Source organism: Crocuta crocuta, unplaced genomic scaffold (genome assembly GCF_008692635.1).
Source record: "Crocuta crocuta isolate KB4526 unplaced genomic scaffold, BGI_CrCroc_1.0 scaffold50, whole genome shotgun sequence".
NCBI lineage: Eukaryota > Metazoa > Chordata > Mammalia > Carnivora > Hyaenidae > Crocuta > Crocuta crocuta.
In genome coordinates this window covers 7602521-7614762 of record NW_027527428.1, presented here as the reverse complement: position 1 = coordinate 7614762, position 12242 = coordinate 7602521, and the positions used below count along the sequence as shown (strand labels likewise).

Genomic DNA, 12242 nt, shown 5'->3' with positions numbered 1-12242 from the left:
CCCCGCTGAGCCCAGAGGCTCTGCACCAAGGGCAGCCAGCAGCTCCGGCAGGGCCGCTCCGGCCAGGCCCAGGGCCCCGGGAAAGCTGGCAGCTTCCGGACACGCGGGCTCGGGAAGCCAGGCTGCTCCAGTCCACTGTTCGCTTGAGGCTTGGGCTCCGTGCCACCATGCTGGGACGCCTGAGAAGGTTTTGGGGAGCAGGACATAATCTAATTCATAACCACTCATCAAAGGGCGTGGGGGACAAGGGGCCTCCTTGGAAGAGGGCTGAAGCCAGGGGCACNCTCGGAAGGCCCAGAGGGTCCAGCTGAGGCCGCAGCGAGCCTGAGACGCCCCGTCCCTGTGCCCAAGACTACCACTGGGACCTGAGACCCGCGGTGCCCCAGCCCCCGGGGGGGGTCTCTGGTGAGCCAGGGCAGTCCTGCGCCCGGCCCGTCTGGCAGTCTTCAGGGGCCCAGGCGGCACGTGCCCAGGGCAGCCCCCCGCCCTGCTTCCCAGAGCCAGGCAGCGCCCCCAGCCCCAGGTCAGAAGGGGGCTGAGCAGTGGCCTTGGCTGGGGGCCCCCGGGACAGAGACCAGTTCCTGCTCCCCAGTTCACAGCCTGGAGGCCCTTCCTTTCTCGGGGGCCGGAGCTGGACCAGCCGCACCCAGGAGGCCAGTCCTGTGCACAAGTGGCTTTCCCGAAGCCTGATGAGAACCCGGGAGAAATTCCCAGCCAGGCCCCGCAGGATGGCCCCGGTGGGGACGGAAAGGGCACAGTGGAGCAGGCCACGCTTCCATGAAGCAGCCACAGCTCTGAGGGAGGGCACATCATGGTCACGGGGTGTGTGCTGGGGACAAACGGGCCTGACCTGTCCAGCTTCCTGCCTGAGCTGGGACCGCTCCTCCCCCGGAGACACCGGCCACCTCCTCGGGGGTGCCTCCGCGGGCCGTCTTCCTCCCCGTGCTCCCTGAGGCAGCGCATTGTGCGGACCTACACTGTTGTGCAGAGGGAGCCCCCCAGGGTTGGGACCCTGCCCCTCCCCACTGGCCGCTGCCTTCCAGAAGGAAACCAAGTAAGCTGGGGGGGTGGGGGCGGGACCGGCAGGGTAGCAGGAGGGGCCTGCCTGGACACGTCCAGGCCTGCGGGTGTACTTGTAGGATGTGGGACGGGAGAGCGTGTGCACGGGAGGAATTGGTCTGGGGAAGGACAACCACAGAGGCAGGCCCTTCCTTCATGAGGGAGAAGCAGCCGTGGCCTTGGGAAGCAGAGAGGGGCACAGGAGCGTCCAGGGACCAAGCGCACCCCGGCCCCTCTCCGGGACCCCAGTGCTCGCAGGCCTGGCACTAGGGGAGCAGGGCCTGGCCCTCGGATTGGGTCCCAGGGCACAGGAGGGAGGCCCAAGGGTGTGTGACCCGGGGAGGCTGCAGAGAAAGGAGCCAGGGGGCCGGAGATGACGGAAGGGCTCCGGGTCAGGGCCAGGGCCCCGAGCTGCAGCTCGCCGCACTGGGAGACGCTGGCAGGAAGCGCGGGGGACATTGCCCGGCTGCAGGCTGGCCGCTTCTATCCCAGCCACCCACCCTCCGGCCTCACCCGGCCGGGTCCCCACCATCCAGCGCTCCCCACTTGTGGCGTGCAGCCACCGTGGGTAGATGGTGCGCGTGTCCCCCGTGTGTCTCACGCATGAGATGCTGCCGCCAGACCCCACCTTTCCCCGTCCGTACACTCTGGGGCAGGGGGGACCTTCCCAGGGCTCCAGAGATGCTGGCGCTGCCTGCCAGGGAGCCCACGAGAGAGAGAGTCACTCTGAGCTTGCATCTTACAGCTGCTTTTTAATAACATATATATAAATTTTTTTTTTTTTTTTTTACAAGAGAAATACATTCACAGTTCTAACAGCTTGGGAAAATAGCAAAAAGCCTGAAAGATGAAAGTCTCCTACTGCGTCTAGTGCAGACGCTATTGTGGGTGCTTTGCAAGGGTGGCCCCGGAGTGTCAGCCCATGCCTGTGACGTGTGGTCCGGCTCCGGGTCGTTGACCTGTGCCTGGCCACACGTGTTGGGGCTGCTGGGCAGCTGGGGGTGCCTGGCATGCATGGCCGGCACGCAGAGGGCACTTGACAGCGGGGGAAGTGCCGAGACCTGCCATGAGTCAACCATCAACCTCGGTGCCCCCATGGGACCTGTTACGAAAAGGTCACGGCAGGAGATGGCATTTTCAGGGCCAAGTGTGCAGAGTGCACGGTCGGGGGTCAGGGCCGGGCCCGCGGTGCAGCCGCAGAGCACGTGCCCACAGAGACCTTGGGTCCCAGGGCCCCAGGGCATGGCCGTGGCCGCTGAGCCGCTTCCCTCGGAGGACCTCCAGGCTGACGGGCTCTGGTAAGAGTGCCCGGGCGGGCATGTGGGTCCCACCGGCGAGAAACACGGCAGCCCGTGCTCGGGGCGCCCAGCTGCCTGCCCCTCCTGCCCCTTGTGACGTGACGCGCTTTTCTCTTGCTGCCCTTCTGGTAGAACTCACAGCACCTCCAGCAGCCGACGGCCTCAGTCACCCTGACAGGAGCCCCGTGGGCACACAGGCTGCCCTTGCCATCGAGGGGATGAAGACGGAAGCCCAGGCCCAGGCCCAGCCCACCAGAACCTCCAGGGCGCACCCTGCAAAAACTAAAGGCTGCCCGAGGCGCCCCAAGATCCGGAACTACAACTGGAGGGACTGACTTCTCCCGTCAGAGCCTGGGGCCCAAGCTCTCCTCACCCACAGGAGGGTGTGTGTGCAAGCAGCCACGTGTGCACACGAGTGTGGGGTGCAGGCAGAGAGCAGGCTCCCCAGCGCCACCACGGTGCCCCGCACACCAGCCTGAAGCATTAAAGCCCGTGCCTCCCGTGTTCTCGCTGCCATGGAGTTGTCTGCTTGTGGGAGGAGGCTGGGCCGGCAGTGGGGGGGGAGGGGGGTCACAGGCAGCGTGGCCTTCCCCAGAGCCCGCTGAGGGTGTCAGGGGACACGGGGAGCAGAATGTCCGCCCACAGGGGCGCCTGGGTGGCTCAGTCAGTTAAGCGTCCGACTGCGGCTCAGGTCATGATCTCGTGGTTTGTGGGTTCGAGCCCCACGTCAGGCTCTGTGCTGACAGCTCAGAGCCTGGAGCTGCTTCAGATTCTGTGTCTCCCTCTCTCTCTGACCCTCCCCTGCTCACACTTTCTCTCTCTCTCTCTCAGAAATAAATAAAATATTTAAAAAATTAAAAAAAAAAAGAATGTCCACCCACTGAGCATCCTGAGTGCCATGTGTGTGAGGGGCCCTCCAGGAAGAAGTGAAAGCTGGCAGTCTGGGTGAGCCCCTGGGGCCAGACCAGGTCCCCAAGCTCTGGCCAGCATGCTGGGGCGCTCACGTCCGGTTGCTGCTGTGGTGGATGTGGCCCTTGCAGTCTCAGCCGGCCCCGTGACACCACAACGGTGTGGCACTTCCCACCCCCACCCCCCACCTAGGGGCAGCAGAAGCCCAGATGCCTGGGGCGGGGCCCCGGGTCCCCTTCGCTCCAGGCACCACCAGACCACAGCCACATGTCCACGCCCGAGAAGAGCCCCACATCATAAGCGCGCACCCGTCGCAGGCGCGCGCTGCAGTGAGCTCAGCAGTTAGGACCACGGTCCCCAGGCTCGGGGAGTCAGCGTGGGGGAAGCCAGGGCATGTGCTGCCCCTCCTCCAGAGCCCTCAGCCTGTTTGTCCCCTGGCGTCCACACCCAGAGTGCTCCTTGCCTGCAGCCGTGCTCAGGAAGAGAGACCGCCTGTCCCCAACCCCAGGCAGAGCGTGGCCGTGCCCTCAGGCGGCCTGGGTGTGCTACACTGAGGCTTTCCCTTTCTGGGCGCTGGCTCTCACTGAACCGGGCAGACAGCTTCTCCGGGAGGACGGGAGAGGGCTGCCGTGTGACCTGTGTGCCTCAGGTGGCCTTTGTGGCTTCAGTTTGCCCTCGAGTAAAATGTGAACGTTGCCATCCGCCTGCCTGGCTCACAGGTGTAAGGGGGTGTGCAGACGCATGTCAGAAGGGGAGCCCACGAACGGGGTGATGGTGCTGGTCCACGCGGTGCCTGCTGTACGGCCGAGAAGTCAGAGACCAGGTCCCAGGGGTTGGCGATGGCCCCTGCCCTGTCCTGTGCCTCTGTCATGGGGTTCGTGGAGCCCCGTGTGAACACGCACGGGCATGGAGGACACCCTAACCACAGGCTCGTCCTGGGTGGGCCGCACTCCCAAGAGCTGCAGGGGTGAGGGCAGGTCATTCCCAACGGGCCCGGAAGCAGCAGCCGGGAGGCGGCCTTGCCCGGGGCTGNCTTTCGGCTGTTTGTAGGCGTGAGGCGTGGCCATGTGACTTCCTTATGCCCTGTCACTTCCCACGGAGACGCTTCAGAGCCCGCGAGCGAGCCCGAGCCCTCTCCGTGGCGCAGACCCAGGCCCTCCATCCCAGGCTGTGTCGGCCTGGAAACAGTCCCCATCACCTGGCCCCTGCAGGCCACAGTGACCAGCAGCAAGTGAGCATGGGATCATTCAAGTCACCAAAAGTTGGGAGTGCTGTGCAGCACGCCAGCCGGTCCTGGCCCCGGTGCAAAGTATCTGAAAAATGATTAAATTGAAAGAGAAGGAAAACCCTATGGGAAGGTTGTTCAGGGCATTATTTCAACCGTTGGACCTTAGGGCCCTCCCCGCTCCTTTTCCTGGTGGAAAGCTCCCAGGGACAGGGTGCCACGGGAGGGACTGGAGCATCCTGGCCCCCAGACGCCAGTGGGACCTAGCGGGGCTGGGAGCGCCGTGGGGCACGCGGGGGCACGTGCCCAGGTGAAGCTGTGCTGTCGGGACTCAGTGCCCATCCCGTTCTGTGCTGTCCCTGAGCGTCCAGGCCAGTGTCCCGCCCCTGGAAGCCAGGCAGGAGGGGTTGTCATGGAGCCCAGCAAGGAGCTCAGCGTTTGCTTTCAAGACAATGGGGTGGCTACAAAGCAGCGGGGCGCTGGCCTTGCAGGGGACCGCTAGGGCCTCCTCCGGCTTCACAAAGAGCCCACTTGGGGGCCCATCGGGGCAGGGCCACCAGGGCTGGGGGAACTCCATCCTGGACTGTCTCTCAGGTGACCCGTAAACGGGCCGCCTGTTTCTTTTCGGTCTGGAAGCCTAGGTCTTTTTGTAAGTTCGGTAACCACGTGAGCAGGGAAATGTATGCAACGCAAGGCTTGAGCCTCCGTCGGACGTGTGCGCGCCCGTGGGGGCGAGTGGCCACGTGCGCGCGCAGTGCCTCTGCCGGGGTGGGGGGGCCTTTGTTCGCACCAGGCCAATTTGTGTCCGTGCCACGCCCCGGCCGAGGCTCCGGGAGCCGGGGGCGCGCGCCGGCCCGTGAGGTTTGGGAGAGCGGGCGCGCGGTGCTGCGGTGACCGGCAGTGACCCCGCCCGGGGCGCCCTCGGCAGGGGTCAACGACCGCCGCGNGGCGTGAATAGCAAGTAGGGAGAACAGCGGGCGCGCTCAGGAGGGGCTGCCGCCCCGGCGTGGAGCCTCCGGGCCGCCAAAGGGCTCTTTATTCAGCGCCGGGGGTGGGGCCCCCTCCCGGCCGGGGACTCAGGGCCGCCGGGCCGCCCGAGGAAGACGCTGCTCTGGGCCCGCGCGCCCCGGCTCGGAGGGCCCCGGAGACGCGGGAGGCCGGGGGCCGGCGTGTCCACCCTCGTTCGTGCCACGAGGCCCCGGGGCCTTGGCGGAAGTTTGCCGGAGCAGCGCTGGCCTTGCCGCCGCCTTCCCGGACCCCCAGGCCCGGGGTGGCCTGGGCTTGCTCTGCGGGGGCCTCGGAACCTCGGTCCGGATGCAGCGGCCTGGGGCGCCGCCTGCACAGGTGTGCGGACCTGGGCCCCGGCCCCGGGCGGGAACCGGGAATGCTGCTCCTGGCGGAGGCGCTGGACCGGCTCTTCCCCAGAGCCCTGGGAGGCTGTGGCGTTTGGGACCCTTGGGTCCCTCCGAGAGCCTGGCAGTTGGCGGGCCGCCCTGTGTGACAACGGGCCCGGGCCTCGGGCACGGAGGGCAGCCTGGGGTGCTGAGTGCAGGGCCCGCCGGGTGGTGTGGGCTGGCGTCACTCCCGCTGGCGTATTTTCTTTCTCAAACCTTGGTACTTTTTTTTCCTTTTTTTTTTTTTTTTTTTTTTGCTTTGTTCCATGGGTTGGTTCTTACCGTCTTAGATTTATGGCCAAGCAGCCCTGTCTTGGGAAGAGTTCAGCCCATTTGGGGTGTGTCTGCTGCCCTCTGTGAGGCCCCTACCGGGAGCACCCCGGCGGCAAGTTGCAAAGGCCAGAGACTGTGGGGCCCAGATACGTGGCAGCAGGGCTATCGGGGTGGGGGTGGGAGGTCACCCCTGGCCCAAAGTGACAGGCTTGAGGGTCCAGTCCTCCCAGTTAAAAGCAAGGAAGTAAGGGCGGCCTGGACCAGGGTGGATTCCCCCCCGCCCCCCCTATATAGCCAGGGCGCCTGAGCTGGCCACCGGGATCTTGGTCTCACAAACCCATAGGTGGTGCTGTGGGGCCAGGAAGCCAGGGGAGAGGCTGCAGGCTGGTGGTCTGACGGCCGGATCTGACCAGTGCTGGGCCCTCACGCTACTCTCCCTGCACAGAGCAGCCATGGAGGAGGTTGTGATTGCTGGCATGTCTGGGAAGCTGCCCGAGTCGGAGAACTTGGAGGAGTTCTGGGCCAACCTCATCGGTGGCGTGGACATGGTGACAGATGATGACAGGAGGTGGAAGGCAGGTGAGGGGGTGGCCCTGAGGCTCCCCTCCCACGTGGGGGTGCTGCACTTGCCGTGGGTGCAGCCTCCCGGCTGCCTGGGGCAGACCAGCTGGGGCCTGAGCCCCAGTCCCAACTGCAGAGCCTCACTGCCCACAGAGGGTCTCAGAGCCTGGGCGTGGGAGGCTGAGGACCAGCCCAGGTGTGCATCCGCCCGTGTTATGATCAAGCTGGGTGACCTGCTGGGGGAACAAAGTCGGGGTGAGGCCAGGTGGGCAGGCACCTCTGGCCCCACCACCCACCGCTCTGTCCCTGCCGGCCCATGAGTCCCGGGCTGTCAGATAAGACACCAGGCTCTCTTGGGAAGCTGGTTTGACTCCCTCCCGCCCAGTAGATTTTTTTGCAGAGCGGCTCTACCTGATCTACGGGATGTGAGTCAGCACAGTGGAGTCTGGCTCAGCCTCACAGGCAGGAGCAGGCCAGGCAGAGGGTCTCCAGCTAGGGCAGTGGTGGGTGGGAGGAGGCACTGTCCCCACTATGCTCTGCTCAGAGGTTGCCACCCACATGGCTGCCCAGTGGGGCCCCTTCTCCGAGCAGGGCTGGGGTCGCAGTCAGCCATGTGGGGCCCAGGAGCACCCCAGGCCCAGCAGCACCAAGCTCTGCTTCTGGGGCTGCTGCCTGGTCCCCCCGGAGATCTCGCGGCTCCCCGTCACAGCAGGGACTTTGCCGTCGGTCTCTCGGGACCCACAGCCCTCCACCTGCTTGTGTCTACAGGACTCTACGGCCTGCCCAAGCGGACCGGCAAGCTGAAGGACTTGTCCAAGTTCGACACCTCCTTCTTCGGGGTCCACCCAAAGCAGGCTCACACGATGGACCCCCAACTGCGCTTGCTACTGGAGGTCGCCTACGAGGCCATCCTGGATGGAGGTGGGTCCTCCAGAGGCCGCTGGCCAACTGTGGCCACCTCAGGCCACCTCAGGGCCAAGGGCCCATCTCTGCGGTCCCCACTTCCCTAGAAAACACAGCAACGTGCTCTTTTGCTCTTCTAAAAGCAACCCACGTTCGGGGTAGAAGCGTCAAGGCACACATCACCCAGGCGGAACCCGAGGCCACCATGCCTCTCCTGGGCCCTGGTCCAGGGCCAATGGGCTCGGGAGGCGTGGGCCTGCGCGCACGCCGGGGGTTTCACAACCACACACACAGGTGTCCCTGGCATGCCCAGGTGGCCCAGTTCCCTCCCTCCCCGGTGAACGGCTAATGTGGGGCGTGGGCTGGACGCCAGGCAGGGCAGGGGCGGGATTCTGCCCCCAGGGCTCCCCCCTCGTCCCCTGCTCTCTCTGGGCTGCGTCTGGCCTTGGACAAGTACCTCAAGGCGGCTGTCCTTTGTCACGGGGAGCAGACCTGTCCCTGCCGCCCCCAGGGGCATGGAGAGGAGGCCAGCCGTGTGGGTGTGGTGCCTCAGTAGGTGGGGGGGTGGAAGCCCAGCCCCGGGGCGGTTGGGGGGCCAGTCCTGGCCTTTCAGCGCTCTCGCCCAGCAGCAGGTGCTGGCCAGGCCCCGGGGCTGGTCTGCACACAGCACTCAGAGGTGAAGGGTGAGCAGAGGCCTTTCCACTGCCCAGGCCCCCACCCAGAGACCCTGGACACTGCTCCCCAGGGGCTGGCCAGGGTCCCTCCCTCCTTTCCCAGCCTGGACAGTCAGCCTTTGTCTTCCTCTGTCTTCTTATCTCAGCCCATCCTAGAGTAGGCCGCCCTTGGTGCTTGGGTGCTCATTGGTCATCGGGGCTTGCCAGACCCTGCTTGTGACACCAGGGCCAGGGGAGTATCCCGGGGACAATGCTGCTTCTGTCCTCACCTCCAGTTGTCTCTGGTCTCTGCCTGACCCAGAGCCTGGAGCACTGTCTGTCCCCTGGGCCCCTGGTTTCTTCTGACCCACTTATCTGCTCTCAGTCCTGCCTGGGCTGGCTGTCCCGCTTGGGCCCCCCTCGAGTCAGGCTGAGATGGGGCTTCCTATACTTTACCCTAGAGCGGGCGCAGGCAGGGTGCACGCTGGCAGGCCCGGCTACTAGCTGCTCCCCCTGTTCTCCGCAGGCATCAACCCAGCCTCCCTGCGAGGGACACACACAGGCGTCTGGGTGGGTGTGAGCGGCTCGGAGGCCTCAGAGGCTCTGAGCCGAGACCCCGAGAATCTCCTGGGCTACAGCATGGTGGGCTGCCAGCGGGCTATGATGGCCAACCGTCTTTCCTTCTTCTTTGATTTTAAAGGTAGGTCCCCTGCTGGCCTGGCCCGGCCTCTGGTTCCCCCCAGGAAGGTGGGCTAGGGCGAGTGGGGGGCGCCCTGCTAGAGCCTCTTGCTTGCAGGACCCAGCATCACTCTGGACACAGCCTGCTCCTCCAGCCTGCTGGCGCTTCAGAGCGCCTATCAGGCCATCCGCAACGGGGAGTGCCCGGCGGCCATCGTGGGCGGCATCAACATCTTACTCAAGCCCAACACCTCCGTGCAGTTCATGAAGCTCGGCATGCTGAGTCCCGAAGGCTGCTGCAAGTCCTTCGACGAGTCCGGTGAGCGGCGGCAGGGAGTTCGGGGCGGGGCGGGCGGGGGGACCACTGGATGGCGCTGGCACCCCAGCTTCGTCTGACACCAGCCACGCCCTGAGCTCTGCCCAGAGCTCCCAGCCTCGGGGGCCGGGAGTCAGCATAGGCGCCTTCTGCCCTCAGGGAACGGCTACTGCCGCTCAGAGGCGGTGGTGGCCGTCTTGCTGACCAAGAAGTCCCTGGCCCGGCGTGTGTACGCCACCATCCTCAATGCCGGCACCAACACAGACGGCTTCAAGGAGCAAGGTGGGTGTGGCCGCGGGCAGGGGGGGGGCCAGAGGGGCCGGGCCAGGGCCACTCCAGGTGGTCAGCGGTGGGCACAGGGGGACTGAGGCCTGGCTCCTCCCTCAGGTGTGACCTTCCCCTCTGGGGACGTGCAGGAACAGCTCATCCGCTCCTTGTACGAGCCAGCCGGGCTGGACCCAGAGTCTCTTGAGTATATCGAAGCCCACGGCACGGGCACCAAGGTGAGAACCACAGCCACGCCCTGCTCCTAAGAGGCACCCAGGTGGGGTCCTGACCCTCTTTTTGTCTTCCACAGGTGGGGGACCCCCAGGAGCTGAACAGTATCACCCGAGCCCTGTGTGCCACCCGCCGGGACCCCCTGCTGATCGGGTCCACCAAGTCAAACATGGGGCACCCCGAGCCCGCCTCGGGGCTCGCGGCTCTGGCCAAGGTGGGTGGGCTGGTCTCAGCCATCCTCCCTGCTGGGCAAGGCCGTGCCGTGGGGTGCCAGCCCCTGAGGCCTGGACTGCGGCGCACTAGGATATGACAGGTCCTCACCCCCGGCTTGCTGTGGGTCAGACCCTCCACCAGGGAAGGTGAAGCGGCTGGGACCGCCCCAGGCAGGTGGCCCGGCCTTCAGGACTCCCCCATCCCACGGCCTCCCGACCAGCCAGTGGGGGCTGGCGGGGAGGCCACGCAGTGGGAGCTTCTGGGTATGGTGGGGACTTCCTGACGCTCTCGGCTCCTTTAGGCTGACGCAGGGAAAGGGGCTTGTGGTCAGGTCACTGGGTCGCCACACCACAGGTGGTGGATGTGGACGGGGCCTGTGGTGTGGTGACAGGAGGGGAAGACCCCTGGACCCCGCCCCAGGCAGGGAGTACGGGGTCAGGTGCCCCACCAACTGCGAGCCACCCACAGGTGCTGCTGTGCCTGGAGCACGGGCTCTGGGCCCCCAACCTGCACTTCCACAGCCCGAACCCTGAGATCCCCGCGCTTCTGGACGGACGGCTGCAGGTGGTGTGCCAGCCCCTGCCCATCCGCGGAGGCAACGTGGGCATCAATTCCTTTGGCTTCGGTGGCTCCAACGTGCACGTCGTCCTCCAGCCCAACCTGCGGCCACCCCCGGCGCCTGCCCTGCACGCCGCCCTGCCCCGTCTGCTGCTGGCCAGCGGGCGCACCCCTGAGGCCGTGCAGTGCCTGCTCGAACAGGGCCAGCAGCACAGCCAGGACCTAGGCCTCCTGAGCATGCTCAACGACATCGCAGCCAGCCCCCCCACCGCCATGTCCTGCCGAGGCTACACCGTGCTGGGCGGCAAGGGCCACGGCCAGGAGGTGCAGCACGTGCCGGCTGGCGAGCGGCCCCTCTGGTTCATCTGCTCTGGTGAGAACCCTGCTCCCCGGCCCTCCCTGCAGGCTGAGTGGGGGCTGGGGCAGGGCGGCCCGGCCCCTGACGCCTCTCGCTGAAACAGGGATGGGCGCGCAGTGGCACGGGATGGGCTTGAGCCTGATGCGCCTGGGCAGCTTCCGAGACTCCATCCTGCGCTCCGACAAGGCCGTGAGGCCCCTGGGCCTGCAGGTGTCCGAGCTGCTGCTGACCACGGACGAGGCCACCTTCGACGACAACGTCTACTCCTTCTTGAGCCTCACCGCCATCCAGGTGCGCCTGCGGGGCCCGGGGGGCGGTGGGCAGGGCGGGAAGCTGGGAAGCAGTGGGGCGCCCAGCTTGATGCGGCTGCTGTGACCAGCCTGGCATCGCCGGGACTGGCATGATGTGTCGTGTTCCCGCTTCCCCCCAGATTGCCCTCATAGACTTGCTGACCTCGGTGGGTCTGCGGCCTGACGGAATCATCGGGCACTCCCTGGGCGAGGTGGCCTGTGGCTACGCAGACGGCTGCCTCTCGCAGGAGGAGGCCATCCTCGCTGCCTACTGGAGGGGCCAGTGCATCAAGGAAGCCAACATCCCGCCAGGGGCCATGGCAGCCGTGGGTGGGTGTCTCCCCATTCCCACATCCCATTCAGCCCAGTGGCCTAAGGGTCTCCAGGGAGGTGTGTCTCCCGAGCACCCCAGATGCCCACACCCGGCAGAGGCAGGGCCTGGGGGGACCCCATCGGCCACCGTCCTCACTGCAGAGCCATGGGGCCACCACTTTTCAGTACCCACCACAGTGGCCTCCCCATGCCCAGTGGCCTTGACGCCCGGCATATTCAGGGACGCGGGTCTGTAAATGCTGGTGCCCTTTCTGCGCGCCTGAGCTGAGGCCAGGAGGGGCGATCACTTCCTCACAAACACGCACAAGCCCCAGGGTTGTCGGAGCAATTGGTCCTGCCTCCTCTCTGTGGCACCTGCTCCTCGGGGCTCCCGGGGAAGAGCGGACCTGCTCAGGCCTCTGGCAGGCTGGGCTGCGGACGGAAGGGACACCTCGGAGAGCCCCCGCCCTGGAGGGCCGGCAGGAGAGGCGTTAGGAGCCCAGACCCGGCTCCCGGCGCCTGGGGCACCCACGAGGGCGCCGTGCCCTGCAATCAAACAGCAGGAGTGAAAGCGGCTCGTAAAGGCACTGCTTTGCGACTGTCATTACCGCACCCCTGTCATTAGGGGCTCCCCCCGGGCAGCCTCTTGCTCTCTCGGGCAGGGGCCCCCGGCCCCCCAGACCCCCGGCAGCCACCCCCTGAGGCCTCCCTGCCCACAGGCTTCTTCTGGGAGGAGTGTAAGCA

At 66.2% G+C, this 12242-nt stretch overlaps 2 protein-coding genes across 2 annotated transcripts in view; both read left to right on the top strand.

Moving 5' to 3' along the window:
* CCDC57 (coiled-coil domain containing 57) overlaps window positions 1–3183 on the top strand; it is a 107738-nt gene extending 104555 nt beyond the window's left edge. Inside the window, exon 29 of the mRNA XM_077756610.1 lies at window positions 2490–3183. Within this exon, the coding sequence (XP_077612736.1) occupies window positions 2490–2692 (203 nt within the window). The 3' untranslated portion in view covers window positions 2693–3183. The remainder of the gene's footprint in view (window positions 1–2489) is intronic.
* Window positions 3184–6581: 3398 nt separating this feature from the next.
* The window catches only part of FASN (fatty acid synthase), a 17274-nt gene continuing 11613 nt past the window's right edge, over window positions 6582–12242 (top strand). The window contains 11 exon segments of the mRNA XM_077755790.1: window positions 6582–6737; window positions 7488–7640; window positions 8802–8975; window positions 9072–9272; window positions 9429–9551; window positions 9657–9772; window positions 9847–9981; window positions 10449–10911; window positions 11000–11187; window positions 11327–11516; window positions 12218–12238. Of these exon segments, the coding sequence (XP_077611916.1) occupies window positions 6611–6737; window positions 7488–7640; window positions 8802–8975; window positions 9072–9272; window positions 9429–9551; window positions 9657–9772; window positions 9847–9981; window positions 10449–10911; window positions 11000–11187; window positions 11327–11516; window positions 12218–12238 (1891 nt within the window). The 5' untranslated portion in view covers window positions 6582–6610.